This window comes from Equus caballus, chromosome 25, assembly GCF_041296265.1.
Source record: "Equus caballus isolate H_3958 breed thoroughbred chromosome 25, TB-T2T, whole genome shotgun sequence".
Taxonomy (NCBI): Eukaryota; Metazoa; Chordata; class Mammalia; order Perissodactyla; family Equidae; genus Equus; species Equus caballus.
The window spans coordinates 33,681,954-33,702,600 of NC_091708.1; the positions used below are offsets into that span (position 1 = coordinate 33,681,954).

Sequence of the window (20,647 nt, forward strand, 5' to 3'; positions counted from 1 at the left end):
AGGGGCCCTTCGCCGAGGCCTGGCTGCTCGGGCCTCACAGTCATCTCCCATTGCCCAGGGGTGAGGCTGGGATGAGTTAGGACCTAGCCAGCCATTGCTGACCTCCTGGCACCCAGGTCCCAGTGCCTGGCCTTGGACCTCCTGTTTTGGCAATGTTGGAACCTGGAGGTGGAGCAGGATCCCCCGACGGCAGCCCCGTCCCTGGTGCCAGGAGTTGGGGGGTAGGTAAGGGGACAGTTCAGGGAAGTCTGAATTCTTGACCTTCCAAGGACCTGGTGAAATGAGGGGGCATGTGTGTGAACTTGGGCATTGGGCCTGGTGTAGATGTGGTGTGACAACTGTGAGGGCAGGGCTCCACTTTGGTGGGGTGGGGATAGTACTTGGGGACTGGGCAGTAGGTGACCTAGTCAGCGACACAGAAGCTCGGCTCTGGTGGGAGCACAGTGAGTGGAACTCGAGTCTCTGGGCACAGGCTTAGGGATGGGGGGACTGACCACAAGCTGACCCAGCATCCTGTACAGTAGGGGCCAGCAGTCACAGGCTCACAAACCAACTAGCCCCTCTCCCTTCCCCTTGAGAGCATTCAGCCCCTGCTTCATGCTGGCTGTTGCCCAGCACTTGGCACCGTGACAACGGAGAAAGAGAAACGCTGACCGTGTCTCATTGCTCGTTTGAGTGAATGTACTCTATATTTTTCGGAGGAGGTGTCACATGGGTGGGAATTTACTCCTCCTGAATGCTTTGATGGAAACATTACGTTTTTTGAGCAAACGTGTGTCAACATCGCTGTGGGGGAAAAGGTTCCAGGATTCTTTGCCAGCTGAAGTCGTTACAAGACACTGGTCGGAGCCTGGCAGGTGGGGGTGACGCAGCCAGGCTGGTGGGAGGGGAGGAGGTAGCTGGAGGGCCAGGAGCCTGGCTGGCCTGATGGGAGGAGGCAGGTGGAGAGGAGGGAGGGAGTTGGGAGGCTGCAGGCTGACAATACGCATTAACCCCCCACACATCGCAAAACAGGGAGAGAGGGGAGCTTGAGGGGTGGGGACAGAGAGTAGAGGCTCTGGAATGGTGAACGCTAGCAGTTGAGACCAGAGAGTCAGGCTGGGCCAGATTGTTGAAGGCCCAGTAACAAGCTGTGTGACCTTGAGCAGCTTTTTCAACCTCTCTGTGCTCCAGCTTCATTTTAGTAAAATGTCACTGTGGATACCTACAGCTTATGGCTCTTTGGAGGATTAAGCGAGATAATGTATGTAAAATACCTAGCACGGGGCCTGGCACATAGCAGGTGCCAGGACACATTTGTTGTTTGTTGGCGATGATAAAACCGCACAAGCATAGATGTGCTCACATAAATTAACAGCTGGGTTGCATGGAAACTGCTACCCAGATCTGGCCCTCAGTCTAACCCCAGGTTTGTTCCTCACCTTCAGCTAAGTACAGCAGTGGTGTCTTCAGAAGCCCTTGTCCCTGAACAGCCAGGCCCTGGGGCTGAATGTCTGGAGGGCATCCCCCTCTGCCCGGTCCTGTGCCTGCCCCTGTCCCGCACTCTTCCTGAGGCCCTGGGTTACAGCAGCACCTCCCTCCAGCTGAGGGTGTTCTGGTCAGCCTGCAAAGGGCCTCCGTCCTCTCACAGCCTCTAGAAAGGGGAGAGCTGTGGTCACAGGAAAAGTCCTTCCTCCCAGGATGTGAGCATGTCTCTCCCCAAGGGGCTGTACCAGCAGTGTCTGGCAGCAGTCCTCGACGGTCTTGGGGCTGGCTCTCTCGCACCCCAGGAAATGGGAAGCTTCTTGAGGGAGGAGAGTTCCAGAGTCCCCCAGAGAGCCTACCCCAGTTGGTGAGACACCTTCAAATCTGAAAGGTGATGAGACGTCTGGGCTCTGAGCTTTTGGGAGAAGACTGACCTGCAGGGTGTATCTGTGAGTCCCGGGACCTGAAGAACCAGAGACGAATAGACCCCAAAGAGGGCCTGACAGGGCAGACGGCAGGACCCGGAAAGGGGGAGGCAGGCCGGGAATTGAGGCAGGGGGCAGAGATCTTGCAGGTCCTGTGCCTGTGCACACTGGGAAAGGCTTCCCTGAAGTGGGGGCGGTTGAGCTGGGCCTTGAAAGGTGCATGAGAATTGGAAATAGGGGCAGGCAGGGAGATCAGTGGGGGCAAGGGTGTGGCCGTGAGAAAGGGCAGGGCGTGCATGGGGAAGAGTAGAAAAGGAGGGCCCTGTGGCTGGACTGGCAGGTGTGAAGGTGAGGAGTGTGCTCTGGGTAGGTGGGGTCTAATGATTAGCGAGGCCTGGGTCATGGGAGGTACTGGAACCAGGGGTGACTGGATCAGGGCAGCCTCTGAAAGTCCCCAGCTACAAGTGGCCAAGGATGGTCACTGTGCACTCACTCCCTACTTTTACATATTATTCAAGATGACTCTGGAAGGAGGTTATGCAGTTCTCTAGGCTGAGGCTAGAAGGGTCTGGAGGAAGCAGCTTATTCAAGGTCAAACAGCTGGTGAGGGTAGGAGCCTGACTTGGGATGTACATCTTCTGACCCCCAGAAACAATCCTCTTTCTTTTTAGCTGTGACCCCCTCCTGTGGCAGCTGTGTTGCAGAGCGAGAGGCCCTGTGAAAGGGGCCTATTTTGTTATAACAAGATATTAGAACTGTGTGGATCAACCAGTGGGGATGGCTTCCTGCCTGGGGGAAATCTGGGAAGGCTTCTAGGAGGAGGGGGTATTAGAATTGGGGAGGGGGACAAGCAATAGATGCAAATGATTATCTGGGGTGAGGCACATCTACTTTCCGGTGAAGCTGGGTCAACTTGTGCAAGTGACTAAGCCGTCTGGACTTGATTTCTTCATCTGTAAAGTGGTCACAATATCTGCCTGACCTGTTTGTTGCCATTACTGAGCTCAAGTGGGCGGCCAGCTTGGTGCCTGCACCTGGAGGAGTGCTCGGAGATGGGCTCTGCTCCCTCCTTCCTTGGGGCCTTGGTTGATGTGGTGGGAGCTGAAGGGGCTTCCTCTGCCCCAGGGCCTCTCTCTGTTACTACAGCCTCACCTCTCCCATTTTGAAATTTCATTAAGACATTGATTAGATAACCTCGTCTCAAAAGGAGGGGAACCACTGTGAGTGCACCTCTGGCTAGGAGTCCTCTGGGCTTTGCGGGTGTGGACAGATGTAGATGGAGGGGGCAGGCGTTGCTGGATTACCTGGAGTCACCATCGCCTGTGCCCAGGACAGAGCTGAGCCCCAGGGAGGACACAGCAGGGGATGGGGTGAGTTACCTCCCAGAGTAGGGGTTGCTGTGGGGTCACAGTTAGACCTCTTCCCTGGCCCCGCAGGTGCCCCAGCCAGAGGCCTGCCTGCCTGCCTGCACACAGTAGGTGCCTGACAGTCTGGCACTTTGTAGGAGCTCAGTTGTTAGCTGAAGGACTGGAGCAGGCTGAAGCCACTGCGAACTGAGCTGGGGCTGGTGATGCCTCTGCATATGGAAGCCATGGAGTAGGCGGGACCCAGGCTGGGGCTTTGTTCTCTCAGACACCTGTTTATCGTATTTCTCTGCAGGGACTGGATTCCATAATCCCATCGCACCAGCAAGTTGTGCAGCAGCTACACTAATGGAGGCTTCTGGGTCCCTGGCCTCAGCTTGCTTAGCCCTTGCGGGTGGCGGCTGGGAGGGAGGGAGGTGTGATTCCCTGTGTGTGGTAGAGGCTCGGTAAATAAAGACCGTTTCTGTGGCTTCTGGAGTGCCATGGAAGAGGGGGTGACCCCAGGCAAAACGTCAGGTTGGCTGGGCACGCCCTTCCCAGAGGGATTTGCTTTTCAGTGAGGGCGGTGTGAGTGTGACCTGAGGATGAATCTCCTGGCCCACTTTGGGCCCGGGGGTCATACTGGGTCTGTCTACCTCCATCGTCCTGCTGCAGTCACACTCCTGTGCAGCTCCCCTGGCTCACCCTGCTGGTCCCCTGCCTCCCCTCTGTCCTGCTGGCCCAGCCCAGGATGTAGGTGCTTTCCTGCGGAGAGGAAACTTGAACCCAGGACTGCGCCTGCCTAGGAAGCCAGCTCTTCCCAGCTAGGAGGACGCTGTCCCTAGGTCCAGCCCGGGCGGGGAGTTGGGACTTCCCTTCTGCTCAGGTGACCAGCATAGGCAAATCCCTGGCCTTGTCTGCACCTCTGTTTTTGTCCGTTGTTTAAAAATGTTCAAATGGAAGTGCGGGGGAGGGAGGGTGTTTGCCTCTGGGGTGGGGGTGGGGGCGGGGTCCGGCCTGACGCAGCGGCGGGTCAAGCGGAAAGCATTGCAGCTGGGGGCAGCTGGCTGCGGAATGTCCCAGTCGTCCCATGTGCCGGGGCCGGGAAGGGCCAGCCGCTTCCGGCCTCAGAGTGCTTGGGACGGGCGCGCCCGGTGCGAGCCTGGAGTGCTCTGGAGCGGCGCGGCGGGCGGGGGCTTGTTTTGGCGAACCCTCAAGACCTTCGGTCACCCCGCTCCCTCTTACACACGGCTTTGGCTGGCCCTTCACAGCCCAGCCGGAAAGACACGTTTATTCATTCAAGATGTCTGTTAGCGCCTCCTTCGTGCCAGGCACTGGTGCTGGCCCGAGGTGTGCTGGGCCGACCAGGGTGACCAGGCCCCTGCCTCTCTCGGACCTGACATTCTCCTGGTGGGAGAAAGAGGGGGGCTGGACAAGATGATTTCAGATCAGTGCTAAGAAGAAAACGAAGAGGGTGATAACTCGGGAGTGGAAGTTGCTCCTTTAGCTAGACTGGTAGGAATGGCCTGTGCTAGGACTCTAGGACATTTGATCTGAGACCAGAATGAGGAAAAGCCAGCCTTGCCTGGAGCCACAGCCAGCAGAAGGAATGGCAAGTGCAAAGGCCCGGAGGCGGGACCCCCGGCAGGATATAACCCTGGGCGGGGTCAGCACTTTAGGGGAGGAGCCTGGAAGGGACCTCTCTGAGGCTCCTGCACCTTCCTGGACCCAGAGCTCCTGTCCAGGTGCCCTGGGAGAGAGACCTGCCTGTGGCTGGAAGCGAGTGTTTGTTTTCAGGCGTCTTTCTAGACTTCTTGGTCCTGGAGGTTGTGCCATGTGGTTACCTGTATGGAAGACTGTAATTTTCCACTTGTTCCCTGGAGGACCCGGAAATCTCTAGATGTTGTCACCACTGTTTTTTTTTTAAGTCATTTTTGAAATTTCAACTTAGAAGACAGATTCACCGTGTGCTTTGTGGGAAGGGGAAGCCTGCCCAGGCACACTTCTTAGATGCTGGCCTGGGCTCAGAGGTCCCCTGACCTGGCCAGGAGAGGCACCTGGCTGGACGCCATCCTCTGGAATGGGCCTTTGTGGCTTTGGACCCCTCGGTGACAACCTCGGCAAGATCCTGAGCCGGGCGGGAGGAGCTGCCCTCTGGAGACCTGGCCATCCTCGCAAGCCAGATCTGGTGCCCTGGCGGCAGGTACCCAGACCCTGCTCAGTCCAGAGCCGTGCGCTCCCGCCACCAAGGTCGGTGGGGAAGGCGGGCAGGAAACTTCCTCCCCCGTGGGTGGGCAGGCCTCGCGTGGGAGTGGGTCGGAGCTGGAGGGTGTGGGGCTGTTTCTCCAAGGAGGCCCAGCCTGGGACTCTGCTTGCCTGCGCAGCTGGGCCGTGGCCTGAGGCCTGGTTGGTTTGCTGCGTCAGTCAACAGCTCGCCCAGGCCCTTCTGAGCAGCTCAGCCCCCGTGCTGGCCCCTGGACAGAATGGGAGACCCCTTAGGGGCTTAGGAGGCCGAGTGAATGTGGTGGCTGGGCTTGCTAGACTGGCTTCTCCCTTCTGCTGGGAATCATGCGCTCTCCTCCAGGAGCTTCAACTCACGGGAGGGTGGTGGAGAGAAGCCCGCGAACGCAGGGCTGAACAGGCCGAAGCAGGCAAGGCCGTGGGTCTAGGCCCAGGGAACCAGCACGGGGGGGGGGGCAAGGTGGGCTGTAAGGAGGAGGCTGTGACCCCAAGCTGTGGAGCCACTGAGGGCCCTGGGGCTGCTGTTGCCGTAGCCTGGGGCTTCCCAGTGCAGGTGAGGAGAAGGGCAAAACTGCTGGGGCTCCCAGCCACTGCCTCTTGGAGACAGTGTTAATAATCCTAGCCTGTCTCTGTTGGTTAGTATTGCAGGAGAGAAGCTTTACTCCTAAAACTTTTATTGATCCAGACACTAATAAAAAGTAAAGGGTCTTTTGGAGCAAGGTTTTTTTTCTTTTTTCCGACTAGAGCAAAAAACATCAGAGCCCTAAAACACAAATTTGTTCTCTCCCTAGATGGGGGTGTGTGTGTGTGTGTGAGTGAGTGAGTGAGTGAGTGTGAGGTTGCCCTTGTTCAGATTGCACCTGTTTAGGAAGGTTTCCCCGACTGCACAGGCCTACAGCCTTCCCTCTGCTGCCACTCCTACATATAGTCCCCCCAAGGGCTGAGGCCTCACAGGAGCCTTCCTGCCCACCTGAGCCCCCAGGGCCAGCGAGAGGCATTGGCCACAAGAGGCCCCCAGGGCTCCACTCTTGACTTGTGTCGTTCTGGGTTTGGGTCTTTCACTGCCCTGTTCTTTGGTTTTGCGTTTTCATTTCCTAAATACTTACTGAGCTCTTACACCATGCCAGACCCTCCCTTAAGACACAGAAATACACAGACAGAGCCCTTGGCCGGAAAGAGCTTACCTTCTGGCAGGAGAGACAGATGATCATAAACCAGTGGAGAAACAATTCCCTGTTGGGTGAAGTTCCCCTGCTGAAATGTAAGTCAGGGCTTCTCCTCTGCTTGGTTCAGCACCTGGAATCCCAGCGCCTAAAATAGTGCCTGACACGTAGTTTGTGCTTAATAAATATTTGCTGGCTGAATGAGCAAGATGCTATGAAGGAAACAAGCCAAGCGTTCCAGTGGGGAGTAGCGGGGGTGGGGAAGGCCTGAGTTCCAAAAGACGCCAGAAGTGGGCCTTTCACAGATGGGGGTGGAGCAAGGGCTCCTGCCAAGGGAGCGGCAGGTACAAAGTCCCCAAGGCGGGGGAGTCCCCAAGGCGGGAAAGCGAGGCTTCAAGTGGAGGGTGGGGCTGCTGGACGAGGTCAGAGGGTCAGCAGGCCACTCCTGCAGACTTCTTCAGCCTGGGAAGGAGTTTGGACTTGTTCGGAGTGCTGGAGGGAGTAATTGTAGGGTTTCTAGCTCAGGAGTTAAATAATCCTATTTGCATTTCTAAAGGCTTTCTCTGACTCCCTGGTTGGGGAGTAGGGGAGCGGGTCGGGCTGCCTGGGCAGGTGGAGAGGAGTGGAACCGGGGGTGGGGGGTGAGCGTTCTGGAGGAGGTAGCGGGAGGGTTTGCTGTTGGATTGGATTCTGAAGGCGGGGGAAAGGAGGGCTCCTGTCTTCTGAGATCTGCTTTAGCCACCAAGACGGATCTCTCCTGGGGCATTTCAGTCAGGCTTGAGGTTCTGTGGGGCCTTTGGGGACCTTGAGGAGAACCACTGGGGTCAGGACAGGCGTATTGAATAGAAAAAGGAGGTGACTAGAAGAGGAGGCAGCAGGCCAGGGAAGTGCAGGGAGAACCAGCCAGTCTGGGACACTGAGGGGGGTCGGTTGAGGCGCTCAGTTGTTCTCATCTCCCGGTCTCCACTCGCGGGCGGCTCACCTGCTGGGCCACACCTAGGGTTGCATCAGGATCCTCTGGTGGAATCCACGGAGATTCTGATTTGGAGGGCTGGAGTGGGCTCCCCAGATTGACCTGTAACAGGGCTCTGAGCTTTTCTTTCTCCTCCCTCTGTCCGGGGGGGCTTGCTAACTGCCCTATAGTGTTTCACTTTTTCTGGCATGGGTGGAGTCGCCTGACCCTGTCCTCACCTGTCCCTGCCCCATCTCGCCCTGGGTCCAAGGCCTTTAGGAAGAGCCTTGTGGAGCTGGGTTCATTTACACTAATGCATTTCCTCTGGAAGTCTCCTTTGTGTGTTTCGCTTCCAGAGAAGTTCGAAGTCTTTTTCAGGATATTCTGGTGGCCGGGACCTTGATCTGCCCCAAGGCTAGGATGACTGGAGGGGGAGTGTAGAATGTGTTCGGCTTTGGGGAAACAGTGTAGGGTCGGGGACAACTTAAGGTCTGCTGGTCCCCAATTGGGTTCTCAGTATCTGTTGAATGAGTGACTCTCAGAGTTTTGAGTCTTTGGGTTCCCAGGTGGTTTGTTAAATGCTTTCTCTGCATCTGGTTGGCCAATGTCTTTATTTTTTTATTTTATTTTTTTGTGCGGAAGATTGGCCCTGAGCTAACATCTGTTGCCCAATTTCTTTTTGCTTGAGGAAGATTGTCACTGAGCTAACATCTGTGCCAATCGTCCTCTATTTTATGTGGTATGCCACCACAGCATGTCTTGACAAGTGGTGCTAGGTCCGTGCCTGGGATCCAAACCTGTGAACCCCAGGCCTCTGAAGCAGCGTGCACGAACTCAACCGCTACGCCACCGAGCTGGCCAGCCAGTGTCTTTAAAACTGTTGTCTGCAGGGGATAATGTATTATCTCCTCATTTTACACTGGAAGAAACGGAGGCTCAGGAGAGTGAAAGGACTTGCCTAGAGTTCCACAGTTGCTAAGTAATAACCCAGAATTGCAGCACAGGTCTGCAAACCCCCAAATCAGGCCACCCTTTACTGACCAGTTAACCCTGTGGGTGAGGAGGTAATCGTGGAGCGTAAGGCACCAGCTCTCTCATTGCCCCTCGGGAATAGTGGCCATGTGCTCTGCCAGAGCCACAGGGCCTTCCTCCTGCCTCATAACCACCTCTTTGCTCTGGTGCTCCACACCCCCGCCCCTCCCTCACCTCACAGACCAGGTGCTGTAGGCCCCAGGAAGATAGAGTGAGACAGGCCTTGAACCTGGTCAAGTCTTGGGGGCTCTTGGGGCCAAGGGAGGCCCCAGCTTCTGCGAGGCTGTTTGTGCAGCAGGTGTGGGTGGCTTGTACGGCTGCTGCAGAATTCCCCACAGGAAAGCGAGCTCAGCTGCACGAGCCCATGGGAGACACCTGACGACGAGAGGGCCCGCCCCCTCACTGGGGACTGGGGAGACTGAGACCCAGAGGAGGCCGGGGTGGGGCTGGGCTCCCCTGGAGAGACAGCCGCTTCAGCTGTCTCCCAACAGGCCTTGTGGCTTTGCGCTCTCGACTCCCTCCTTACCCAGCAGACCCCAGTTAGCCTGGGGGCAGAGTGGAGGCAGGCTGTTTTCGGGATCCTAAGGATGTGGGCCACAGCCCAGCTTTTCTCAGCCTTTGTGGCCCTCTGGCCTGGCACCTTCTAGGGGAGAGGGGGCATCTGGGAGGTGCTAGAGGCTGGTCCTGCCTGGTAGTCGCTGAGGGTCTCAGTTGAACCCCTCTTTTTTACAGAAAGAAACTGAGGCCTATGGAAAGAAGTGACTTGCCTAGGGTCACTATTCAGGATACTGGTTTTCTGCTTTGTGCCTCCTAGCGTATCCTGGGCAGCCTCCTGCACTCTAGCTAATCTGGCTTGTCTTAATTAAGTGTCTCTCTGAGCCAGGCTTTGTTCTGTAACTCCTTGACTCCTCACAGCAACCCTGTGAAGTTAAATACTGTTATTATTGCTCATTTTACAGAGGGGGAAACTGAGAGGCCCAGAGAGGTGACTTAACTTGTCCAAGAACACAGGTAGCAAGTGGCACAGCCCAGATTTGAACTTGGACGGTCTGACTTTAGAGTCCACGTTCTTACCTACCAGGCTACACAGCTTCAAGCTTATTTGACTGCCAGGCTCCCATAGAAAAGAATGAGGGTAGAAATCCTTGAAGGACCTAGCCCCTGCGGAGTTAGGCCTGAGGACTCTGCCTGGCCTTGGCCTTTCTGATGGAGGATGGCCGTAAGACACCTACTTCGTGCCCAGCCACTCCAGGTGCCAGGAAGTGACCCACCTTTCTGGGAGGGCTTGTTAGACCGGGTTCTGAGGCCCAGTGGTCGTCTCTCCTCCTTTCCTCTCCCCTACCCACTCCTATTCTAGCAACTAGTCAGGCCCTGCCCACCCCTGGAGACTTGGGGCCCCGGGAGAGCCCCCATCCCTGTAGCCCTGCCTCCTCCATTCCTGTGGACAGTGGAAGGCCTTGGCCAGCTTGCCTAAGCCCTGGGCTTGGAAGGATGGCTCCCCTCACCTGCATGCTCCTCTGGCCATACAGCCTGTCCAGGAAGGATTGAGGGCCTGGGTATAAAGTGCCCCACCCCTGCAGGGCTGCAGACCCGCCTTTTCTTCCTGCTCATCCTCCTTCTCCCTCCTTTTCCCATGCCTCACCTTTACCCAGCATCTGTCAGTCCATCCCCTTTCATATTGTCAGGTCACCATTTCTAGTCTTCTTATCTGTAAGAAGGGGGAAGAACAGAACCTATCTCACAGGGTTTTGAGGCTCACACTGAAAGCCAAGTTGCTGGGCATCTGCCACAAATGGTTCCTTATCCTCACGCCCTACATTTTCCCGCAAAGGAAAGATGCTTGTGGATGTGGAACAGGTGAGGCGTCCAGGAGAGAGCAGGTGGGAGAAAGAATCCTGGCTTTGGCTGACCTCGTGGGGGTGTGCCCTGGCCTTGCCGCAGGCTTCTGCGAAATCCTGGGCCCACTGAGAACCTCTGCTCACCGCGGCTTCCTTGCCTGTAAGACGGGGTCGGGATGGTGCCTGTCCCGCGGAGTGGTTGTGAGGAGTAATGAGACGGCGCTGGGAAGTTGGGAGCACGGTGCCTGGCACATAGCGCTTCGCAACGGCTGCGTTCCTCCTCTTATTCTTGACATGTAGCTTTTGGGGACCTTCGAGTGAAATTTGGAGGTGTACTCATCTGCATTTTGTCTGAAGTCTTCCTTAGAAGTCCAGAGCCTCCAATCCGATCATGGATTTGGGGGGATTTTTTTGACTTTTTGCTGTTGTATTTCCTCTACAGAAAAAGGGATCTGTGCCTTTAAGTCCCCGGCAGCCCCGAGTGGCACACTGGCCCTTTAAAAGCACATTACAGAGAGTTGGAACTTAGCCTTTGTTTAACTAGCCATAATTAGTCCCCGTGAACAGGGCTGGAGTGGTATGTCTAGGACCAGAGTGGAGTGGGAACAGCAGGCAACGGGCGGGCCAGTCTGGCCCCTCGGTTTCCCAGCCTGTTGAGCCTGGTCGCTGCCCTGAGGGATGGTGAGTGGCCTGACTGACTCAAATGGAGGTTGGAATGAGGGAGGCGGGGAAGGAGGGAGGCTGCCAGCCTCAGGGCCACTAACCAGCCTCCTAGGCCCAGGGAGACCTCAATGGGATGGGTGGGAGCGCTGGTCAGAGGGGCTGTCACAGGTGCCCAGCCTTGGGAGGGGCTCAGGAGTGCCCTAGGCATGGTGCGTCTCTCCTCCGCGGATGGCTACCGCCAGCCCAGAATGTGGAAGCTGTTAGGATAGCCCTGCCAGAAAGGGAGAAACAGAGAAGTGTTGTTGCTGTTTTTATTTTCTAAAGAGAGAGGAAATCGGTGTCAGTTGCTCCTTTCTGCAGGCCAGCCCCGGCAGCCCGTGGCCTGCTCCACTGATGACCGGGAAGTGCTGGGAACTGCTGCGAAGTTTGTGAGCCGAGGAGCTTGGGGCGTTGCCCAGCCCTGAGCTGGGCTGCGCTGGGCTTCCGCGGGGTTGGGGGGGCCTGTGTCATCTCTGGCCCAGCCCCCAGCCCCCTGCAGGATGCTTCTTTTTTCCCTCCTTCCCCCTCCCCTGTTGTTCCCTGATCCGTTGGCCTGCAGGCTGGAGGTCTGCAAGACCAGGAAGGCTGTGTCTGGGCCTGGAGTGTGTTTTGCTCAATCTTAAACATGTGAAACAGTTGTCAGGAGCCGGGGCACTGGGGAAATCAGGGATTTGGCTTGGTACAGCCAAGTCTCCATGTCCCTCGGTCCTAACCACCTTCACTGCCGCTGCTGGGGTGCTGGCAGTGGATCGGACTCCTGCCAGCTAGAGGTCCTTCCCACCACTTTCCAGACGGGGGAAATGATCTGCCCAGGGTCACACGGAAGTAGGTGGGAGCCGGGCTCAGTACAGTCCGGTGACCCTGGATTCCTCTAAGTTACTTGAAAATGGATGCATTTGATCATAGGACTTCTGTAGGTTTGGAGAAAGCCTGAGGCATTGACAGGCAGTGCAGAGCATTTGGAGTTGGAGCCCGGATGCCAGGCCTCCAGCCCTGATCTGGGGCCTGTGAAATGACTTGAGCAAGCTGCTGGACCTCTCTGAGCCCCTGCTTCCTGATGTGCATGGGGTGGGTGCATAGGGGCAAACCCTGGAGGGAGTTGTCAGTTCTCCCGGGGCAGGCATCAAGGAGGTGGTGGTCTTTGAGCCAGGCTTTGACGGATGAGTACAGCTTGGCTGCTGGGAGTCATTTAAGCGGAGGTGGGCAGCCCCTTGTGACTGGATCTAGACGGGGCTGAGTTGGCATGCACCTTAGGTGCTGTATTTAAAGAGTGTGGCTTTTATTGGTTGGAATCCCGTGGGCCACCTGGCAAATGACAGACAGGCCTAGCTTATGCGAGTCAGCCAGTGTGGGGTGAGAAAAGAGGGCAGGCTGTTGGAGTCTGTCACACTGTCTAGGCCTTAGGAAGCCCCTGGAGGTCTGGGAGCCTCAGTTCCCTTAACCGTAGTTGCGTGGCTGGGCTGTGTGAGGATCAGAGGTGTGGGGTCCGCTAAATGCGGAGCCAGCGCCTGCCTCATGTACTCTCCAGGTGTGTGGGCACACGGTGGCCTTTGAGGCAGGTACTGGAAGATTGCACATGGCTTTGAGGCATGGGCACTAGGTGCAGGAGGAACTCAGCAGCCACACCCCAGTTTTCTTTAACTTCGTTTCTCTGAGTTTCTGCCTTTGCCGGTGTCCTGAGCCTGTGTCTTGCTGGCAGCCACCCTTTCCTGCTGTTTGCCGCTTTTGAACCTTCTTGGCTGTCTCCTGCCAGTTACAGTCTGGGAAACAGAGCTCTGATTCCCCTCAGGGACTCCCATACACCAAGCTTTGGGAGGAGTGGGGAGCCAGGGCCCCAAGGCCCCCAGGCTCAGCGCTGACATCCTGGAAGTGCTCAGTAACTGTATACTGAGGTGCTGGATCAACTCAGCCCATAATGGACCTCCAGCAGGCTCTGGCAGGAGGTCAGGGCAGCCCCTTGGTCAGGTGAGGAAGCTGAGGTGCAGGAGAGGCCAACCCCGAGGTCGACACTCCCTTGGCAGAGCACCCCTTCTCCTTCATGTCTTTGCCTCTTATCTCCCTGAGGCCACAAAGGCCCTCTGTCCCAAATGGTGGCTGGAATCAAAAGAGCCAGCAGGGCTGGAGGTGGGGATCAGGGCTGGAACCTGGGGTGTCAACGTTTGTTCCTAGATATGTCCATCTCTCCTTAAACGAGGACGTCAAGGCGCCAACTTAAAATGGCAGCACACTGCAGCCTGCTCTTGGGGGTGGTGGCTGGAGCAGCTGGGGTTCTCTGGGGTCAGTTGGCACAGAGGCTTTTTGAGAGCCCACGTGCCGGGAGGGGGGCCTCTGCCTGCTGGGCAGCCTGAGAGGCACCTTGAAAGTGGCAGTGGGCCCAGGAGAAGCCAGGAGCCTCCAGAGAAGTAGGCAGGGGGAACCGGACAGAATGCCAGGGCTGATTACAGAGCTCTGCGTGTCAGCTTACCCCTATAGCATCAAAGGCAGTCTTGTCCCCGTTTTACAGATGAGCAAACTGAGGCATACAAATTAATTTGACCAAAGTCGCAGAGCTTTATTACATGTGTTGGTTTTTAACGAAGGAGGCCTTACCACATTCAACTAGTCATCAGCCAGCATGGTACCAGGAGCTGGGGCTCTGTTGACAAGTGGCTGGTCCTTGGTTGAGGCAGGAAGCCTGGTGCCCAGGGATGGGGGAAGGACAGTCCCCAGATCACCTCATCACTCTAACATGAACAGCCCACACAGCACCAGAAGGCCACATGGCATGGCATCTGAGTCGCAGGTGGAGGAGATGAGAGGGGAGAAGATGCTGCCTCTGCCCCGCTCTCACATTCTGTGCAGAGGCTGGCTGAGCCTAGAAGGGCTTCCTGGTGGTGGAGAGCTGGTGAGAATTAGATGTCAGAGGGGTAGTGGCTTCCTTGGGGAGTAGAAGTCCTTGGTTTTCAGCTCATTCTTTTTCTTATTTCATCATCTTTCCCCACTTGGGTCATGAGTCCCCAGGGCCTGTGGCAGCTGTTGGAGGTATTTATGGTCCTGGATGGGGGTGAGGGAACCAGTCAGAAACCAGTCCCCCGTTCGGTGGTGTGGTCTGTGGGACAGAGGATGCACAGTGTGTTCCCACTGTGAGGAGGGGACGGGCACAGACAGCTTGCAGGGAGGGAGCACCTTGGCTGGGGCCTTGAACCGTCTCAGGGTTGTCCTAGTTAAAGGGCAGTTGAGCAGAGGGCCAGCACCGTGCAGCGGCCTGCAGTCTGGGACTGACTGGGTCAGGGTTGCAGCAGATGAGGCTGGGGTCAGAGCCCCAGGATGCAGTGCTCCCAGGGCTGGGGACTTAAGGTTTGGGAGTGTCACCCTCCCTCATCTTTCTGAGTGGCCACGCCAGGTTTGGTGGTTTCTCCTGGGACCCAGGGAACAGGTGGAGAGCTGTCCCCACTCAGATGCAGGAGGGGCACTTGGCCCTCAGCTCGCTTTCGATTTGCCCAAATCTCATGCTGTTCAATGAGTGTTCCTCAGATTCTCTTCTTTTAAAATTCAGGGCACTTCGCTGTTCTACTGAGGTTTATGAATGTTTAAAAACTGCTTTGCGGTCCCCAAAGTAATTTGACAAGTCTGACAGCTATTGATTAAAAACCTGAAATTATTCAGGCTGCAGGATGACTTGGGGGATTAGATGGAAAGTTTTTTGTTTCTTCTCTCTTGATGTGCCCCTTGCCCCCCCCCCCCAAAAAAAAAGAGAAATAAGATGTGGGGAGGTAAATGTGTTCCCAAATGCTTTCTGAAAACTCCTTTAGTTTGCAGAATTTTACTGGAAAGGATGGGAATGGGCTATGGTCAGGATGCTGAGGGTGCCTCTCCTGTTCCAAGACCAGAACCAGCACCCCTACATCGTTGGTCCCTCCCTAAGCCTTGTGGCTCAAGTTGCCAGCAGGCAGCAATGAGGTATCGCGCTAATGGTATTAGAGGGGTGGGCCCAAGGTCACAGGCAGATTAAGGGTAGACCTGGACAGGAGCCCAGGACTCCCTGGCCAGCTTCCTCCTCTCCCTCTTGGTGAGAAGGACTGGCCCTGCTGGGGCACTGGGCTGACAGAATGCCCAGCCTCCAGGCCTGGCCCAGCATGAGGGAGGTGCCAGAACTGTCCCACAGAGGATGATCAGGCCGTTAGGATCCCAGCTTTCTCTTTTGTCTCATGTGACCCAGCCAAGCCACTCCTCTCTGCAAGCCTCAGTTTCCCTTAGTGTCCTAAAGCTTCCTTCATCAAATCCTTTGGATTAACTGGGATGTGTCCCGGAAAGGTTGCCCTGTCAGCCGAGGCTCATTGAGCCTGTTTGCGTTCCTGCTCCCTGTCAATGCTGGGGCGATGCTGCCTTTGGCTCAGGGCTGTTGGGAGAAGGCCGTGTGATGATGTGCATACCTTAGTAAGAACAGTTGTCACACAGCTGGACACATAGGAGGTGCTAGTGAGTGGCTGTTAAGTCCCACCTGCCACAGTGCTGCTCATTTGGTCAGCATATGTGGGGCACCTCCTGGGAGCCAGGCCTCGGGCCACACTGCAGCGCTGGCAGGTGATGACCTGCCCTGTCCTCCTGTCCTGGTTGCCAGGGTGTGGAGCCTCCTTTGCCAGCTCAGCCCTGCTGTCTTGAGGGGAAGTGCAGGTTCCCAGGGGCGGGGTGAAGGCAGGAGACTAGGCTCCTCCCAGCCCGGGGCTCAGTATGTGTATGGGGACGGGGTCACGCTGGGTCCAGTGACTGCTCAGACCTGCCCCTGCCTTGGACTGAAAGAATCTTGGGCCAAGAGGGACCAGGCCTCCAGGCCCTGTCATCTCAGGAAGCCTTCCCAGGCCGAGCAGCCAACCTCCCTGCCTTTTAAGGACAGATTCTGTCCCCCCAGGGCCCTGGGGCCACCAGGCGGCTGCATTCTTCTCCCCTCCCCTGGGACCCCAGCTGCAGTGGGAGCGACCGCTGACCTTCTCAGCAGCTGGTTCCCAGGCCGGCAGGGCAAGGCTGAGCCTGGGGAGAGATGGCTCTGCTGGACATATCGAGTCGGCACTGCCCTGTTTATGTCCTGCTGTTCGATTCTCAGGAGGTCGGCGCCCTCACCCTGACTCTGCTCCAGGACCCACTCCTTCCACTGAGGCAGAGATTCCCAGCACAGCTCCCTGGACCTGCCTGTGACAGGCAGAAGCGTGCTTGACATGTTCTGACCTACCTCCAGAGTGCACGGGTCCTGCCAGCCCTTGAGTGGGCACCTCCTGCGTGGAGATCACCCTTGTCTGGGATTTCTACCCCTTCCAGGGCTGGCTGCGGCTGTGGGCGGTGGCACGGGACCACATAGGCCTCTGAATGGGAGATTGCATTGGGGGACTCTACACTAGGAAGTCACGGGAGAGGGGCTAAAGTGGCCCCTCAGCACAGTCTACTGCCCACCGCCAGGTGCCCTCTTCTCTCTTCCTTTCCCTTCAGGAAATTAAGGGCCTTTTTTTGAGGCACTCCAGAGCATTTTGATAGATGTAGTTTGCCCCCGTCTTGTAGATGGGGAAAATGGAGGCACAGAGAAGGTAAGGGATGTGAGTGGTCAGAGGGGAGGAACAGAGAATGGCCAGGGAGGTCCCTATTTTGCCATCCCAAGTGTCAGCAGCGTGACCTACACTAGAAATGTCAGCCTTGGTAACAGCATGCACATCCTTCATCAGCCTGGTTCACAGCTGGACCCCTTGCTCCTGCAGTGGGGTCTGGCATGAGGTGAGTGAGTGGAACAGAGAGAGGAGGCCTGGACTGTCCCGAGGGGTTGATGTCATTGGTAGCATTTACCCTGCTCTGCTGAGCATCTCACCTGCATTATCACATTTGATCTGAGCAGCAGCTGTGTGAGGAAGGCGTGTCGCTCTCCCCTCTTATGGATGGGGAAATGGAGGCCTCAAAAGGTGAATGACTTAAAAGTACTCAAGGTTGTGTGGTTTTCTTGTGTGTGACGAAGATTGGCCCTAAGCTAACATCTGTTGCCAGTTTTCCTCTTTTTGCTTGAGGAAGCTTGTTGCTGAGCTAACATCTGTACCAGTATTCCTCTATTTTATGTGGGACTCTGCCATAGCATGGCTTGATGAGGGGTGCTAGGCCTGCACCCGGCATCTGAACCTGCAAACCCTGGTTTGCCCGGATGGAGTGCACGAACTTAACCACTCTGCCACCAGGCCAGCCCCTAGATTGTGTGTTTTATAAGAAGTGGAGACCAGATTTGCTCCTACAGCTGGGCACCCTTGACACTAGACCCTCCCGCTCTCCTGTCTGTTCCCAGCTGCAGGTGCGTGTGTGTGTGTTTACTCCTGGGCTCACTCCACTGCCTGCCTGCGAGCTCTACCTGGCCTGCTAGCCCAACCCCCACCTGCTAGCCCAACCCCCACTGGTGGTCCCGGCCTCTCCTCCACAGCATGTGCTGTCTACAAGGAGTCTCCCAGCTTCTGCTTGTACTTCCAGAGACTGGGTGCCTGCTCCCTTTAAAACCAAACCCACCTGGCCCATGTGGGGACAGCTGTGACTGAGCTGGAATTGGCCTCTCCTGGTCCCAGCCCTGCCCTCTGGGGGCACGCAGGGCAGCTCCCTCTGCCCCTTTGAGATTGAGAGAGAGATTCTGAGTCTCTTACTTCCCAGGCTGTACAACCCCCGCCCGTAGCTGGGAACATCCTCCCCATGTCAGACAGGGCTTTTTAATTATCGCAAGTTTTATTTTTGGGTCTCCTCCCTCCTTGAAATAATGGGGAATTTGCTAAACTTCTGTGTCACTAACCTTATAAGAGAAAAAAGGATGGAGTTGAAAAACAGCTCCTGGGTTGGCTGGAAGGCTATCAGATAAGGCTGTGGCCCAGGAGCCAGGACAATGTCCCGTTGTTCCCGCTCCCGGCCCTCACAATGAGCTGCTGTTGGGACCTGGCTGTATCTCCAGCAGCGGCTCCGCCCCTGCCGTGCCCACGTTTCCTGGGCTCCTGGGCTCTGGGCAGAGGCTGCCCCACCCCAGCCAGCCCTGTACTGAGTGGGTCACGGCAAGCAGGTCAGCTGGCTGTGGCCTTTCCCTGCCTGTGGGGAGACGAAAAGCCGAGCCTTGAGCTGATGGAGTTAGTCGTGGACTCTGCTGAACGGGGTTCAGGTCCTGCTCGGCTGCTTGCCAGCCGTCAGTCTTGGGCAGGCCGCCTGGCTTTCCGAGGTGCGCACCTCAGTCCTCACCAGTCGTCATGAGTGTTAGGTGAGGAGACGGGGAAAGTGGCGTGGAGCGGGGCTCAGCCACATGGCCCGAGCGTGCACTCCTGTCTGTCTGGAGAGACCAGGGCCAGCGTGCTGGTGGTGGCGGCATTTGGGCTGGGCTTTGAAAACTGGGGAAGAAGCGTTTTGTTAGCTAGAGAAGTGGAGGGAAAGGTGGTGGAGCTCAGGAAACAGCACAGGCCAAGGCCCCCCAGAGGGAGGGGGTTCCTGGGTGGTGGGGACCAGCTGGGGAGGAGAGGCTAGGTCATGTGTCAGGGTGTGGTGCGAGTGGAGGTAGAGAGTGGGTGTCTCGTGCAGTCATGTGGCATCCCTGGCTGGGCTGTTGTGAGAAATAGCTCAGACCTGGATGCGGAAGTGATCTGCACAGGCCAGTGGAGACCTCTGTGCAAAGGCCTTTTGCCCTCATTGGTGGTGCCTCACTGAGGGGACCAAGGCTCTGGTCTCTAGGGACCGCAGGAGGCCATCAGGGGAAGCCGTCATGAGACTGAGCTGGGCACTTGGGGAGGCCACACAGTTGGAGTGTTGGGCCACCTTCTCTTCCACCTCAGCCTTGGGGTGGCAGGGAGGACCCTGACCCAGAGCCTGGGGGACACAGAGGCCCTGCACACAATGGCATCAGCCCCTAGATTTCCACACCACACGGGCAGCCATGGCAGGGCCCCTAGACCAACCTGGGTCCCCGTTGCAGCAGGGGGCCGTGGGCAGATCATGTGACTGCTCCTCCCTGAGGCCATCTTCCCTTTCTATAAAATGGGTAGATGAATACTCCTGGCAGGCTTGTGTGTAATTGAAATGACAAAAAGAGATGTGAAGGTGACCAGCTGGGAGCCCTGTGCTGAGTGGAGGTGGGTACCTAGGAGTGCCCCTCTCCTGGGAGTGGAGTGGGTGCGAGGCAGAGGCCAGCACGTGCTCACCTCCTTTTTACCGAGCTTCCTAGGCAGGGAGACCATGCCCGCTTACTGCCCCCTTAGAGCCCGGGCAGTCTGCAGTCCCTCCCTCCCTCTCTCCTTGATGGCCTTCTTGCCTGGCCTGGGAAGGCAGAGGCTGGAGGTGAGGGAGGAAGTGGCCCAACGATGCAGTCTGCAATTCTGAGGCAAAGGCAAGGCGGGGTCAGGGCCTCCCTTGGGTGACTGACAGGGTCGGGGTCCCTGGTGTGGAGTGGTCGGGGTGCTGCAGGCCTAGGACAGGGCTGGCTTCCTGGAGGAGGTGGTTCTTAGGCCGTGAGGTGGTCCTGCTGGGTACAGGAAGTGACCAGGTGACTATTTTCCCTTCCTGAGCGCTAGTCATCTTATCAGCCACCACCACGGGCACACCTAGTTCTGTCAGGAGGTCCCCGCTGGCAGCGTCACAGCAGACCAGCTCCCTCTGGGCTCAGAGCTGTATGTAAGTGCCTGATGAATAGGTGCCCCTTTCTCTCCCACCAGGAGCCTCATGGGGAGGAGGGGTGGCAGGTAGACTCCGGGCTGAGTGGGAATGATGTGCATCTGCGGATGAGTCAGAGAGCACAGGCCCATTGGAGCTGCCCCCAGCACACAGGGCAGCGGTCAGAGCCTGGCCCTGTGCTGTGCAGGAGCAGCCTGGCAGACCTTGGAGTAGCTACTGGGCCTCCCTGCACCCCGCCCTGCCCCCATTCCGCCTCCTCCCAGTGAGCTTGGGCTGCAGAGGTGAGTGCAGCCTCTGCACCATGTCCCTCAACTTGGAGAAGCCCTGGGGAGGGGGAGAGGGTCAGGGCTGCCCAGCTTCCCCACAGCCCCCTGTTCAGCCAGGAACCTTCAGTGACGCCTGAGTCAGCTGGGGAGCTTGTGGGGCAGGATGGTGGGGAAGGAAGAGGAGGGTTCTGCAGCCACACCAGGCTCTGCCTGCTTTGGGGTCTGACTTGGTCCTGCCGGGCTCCTAGGCTATAGAACCAGCGCCCCCCTCGGTCTCCCTGGGCAGGCCCAGTCCCTGAACCGTGCCTCCCTTTCCTCAGCTCCTTCAGACACCCCAGGCAGGAGGCGGCCCCTGTGTGCCAGCTCCTCCCTTTGCTCTTCCTGGGTCCCTACTCCACCCGCCCTGGCTCCCAGCATCCTTGCCTGGTAGGGGTTTCCAGGCTGGGCCAGAAAGCAGCCTGATCCAGACCTGCAGGCTGGGTTTTCAGGCTTTCCTAGGCTGGGTGATTTCCCTAGCATCTGGCACAAGACGTCTCTTGCTCTGAGGCATGACGCCCCATCCTGGGAGGGAGGCCTGGAATCTGCCC

At 57.2% G+C, this 20,647-nt stretch overlaps 1 protein-coding gene and 1 long non-coding RNA gene across 48 annotated transcripts in view; one reads left to right on the forward strand and one right to left on the reverse strand.

The window, feature by feature from the left end:
- Nucleotides 1-6,954, reverse strand: part of LOC106782563 (uncharacterized) — a 33,373-nt gene extending 26,419 nt beyond the window's left edge. Inside the window, exon 1 of the long non-coding RNA XR_011432486.1 lies at nucleotides 6,658-6,954. This is a non-coding gene — a long non-coding RNA (uncharacterized lncRNA). The remainder of the gene's footprint in view (nucleotides 1-6,657) is intronic.
- Nucleotides 1-20,647, forward strand: part of DAB2IP (DAB2 interacting protein) — a 194,376-nt gene that overhangs the window by 142,427 nt on the left and 31,302 nt on the right. For 4 of the 47 annotated variants that reach the window (XM_005605764.4, XM_070251056.1, XM_070251041.1 and 1 more), the window contains exon 1: nucleotides 11,009-11,139. The exons of 37 other annotated variants lie outside the window; for them this stretch is intronic. Coding sequence is in view for 5 of the 10 variants with exons in the window: in XM_070251029.1 (XP_070107130.1) it covers nucleotides 5,313-5,482 (170 nt within the window). In the remaining 5 variants the exon portion in view is untranslated. Of the gene's footprint in view, nucleotides 1-4,962; nucleotides 5,483-10,973; nucleotides 11,140-18,150; nucleotides 18,395-20,647 lie in introns of those variants that run through there. 6 more of the 47 variants (XM_070251029.1, XM_070251033.1, XM_014736017.3 and 3 more) reach the window with 4 other exon arrangements.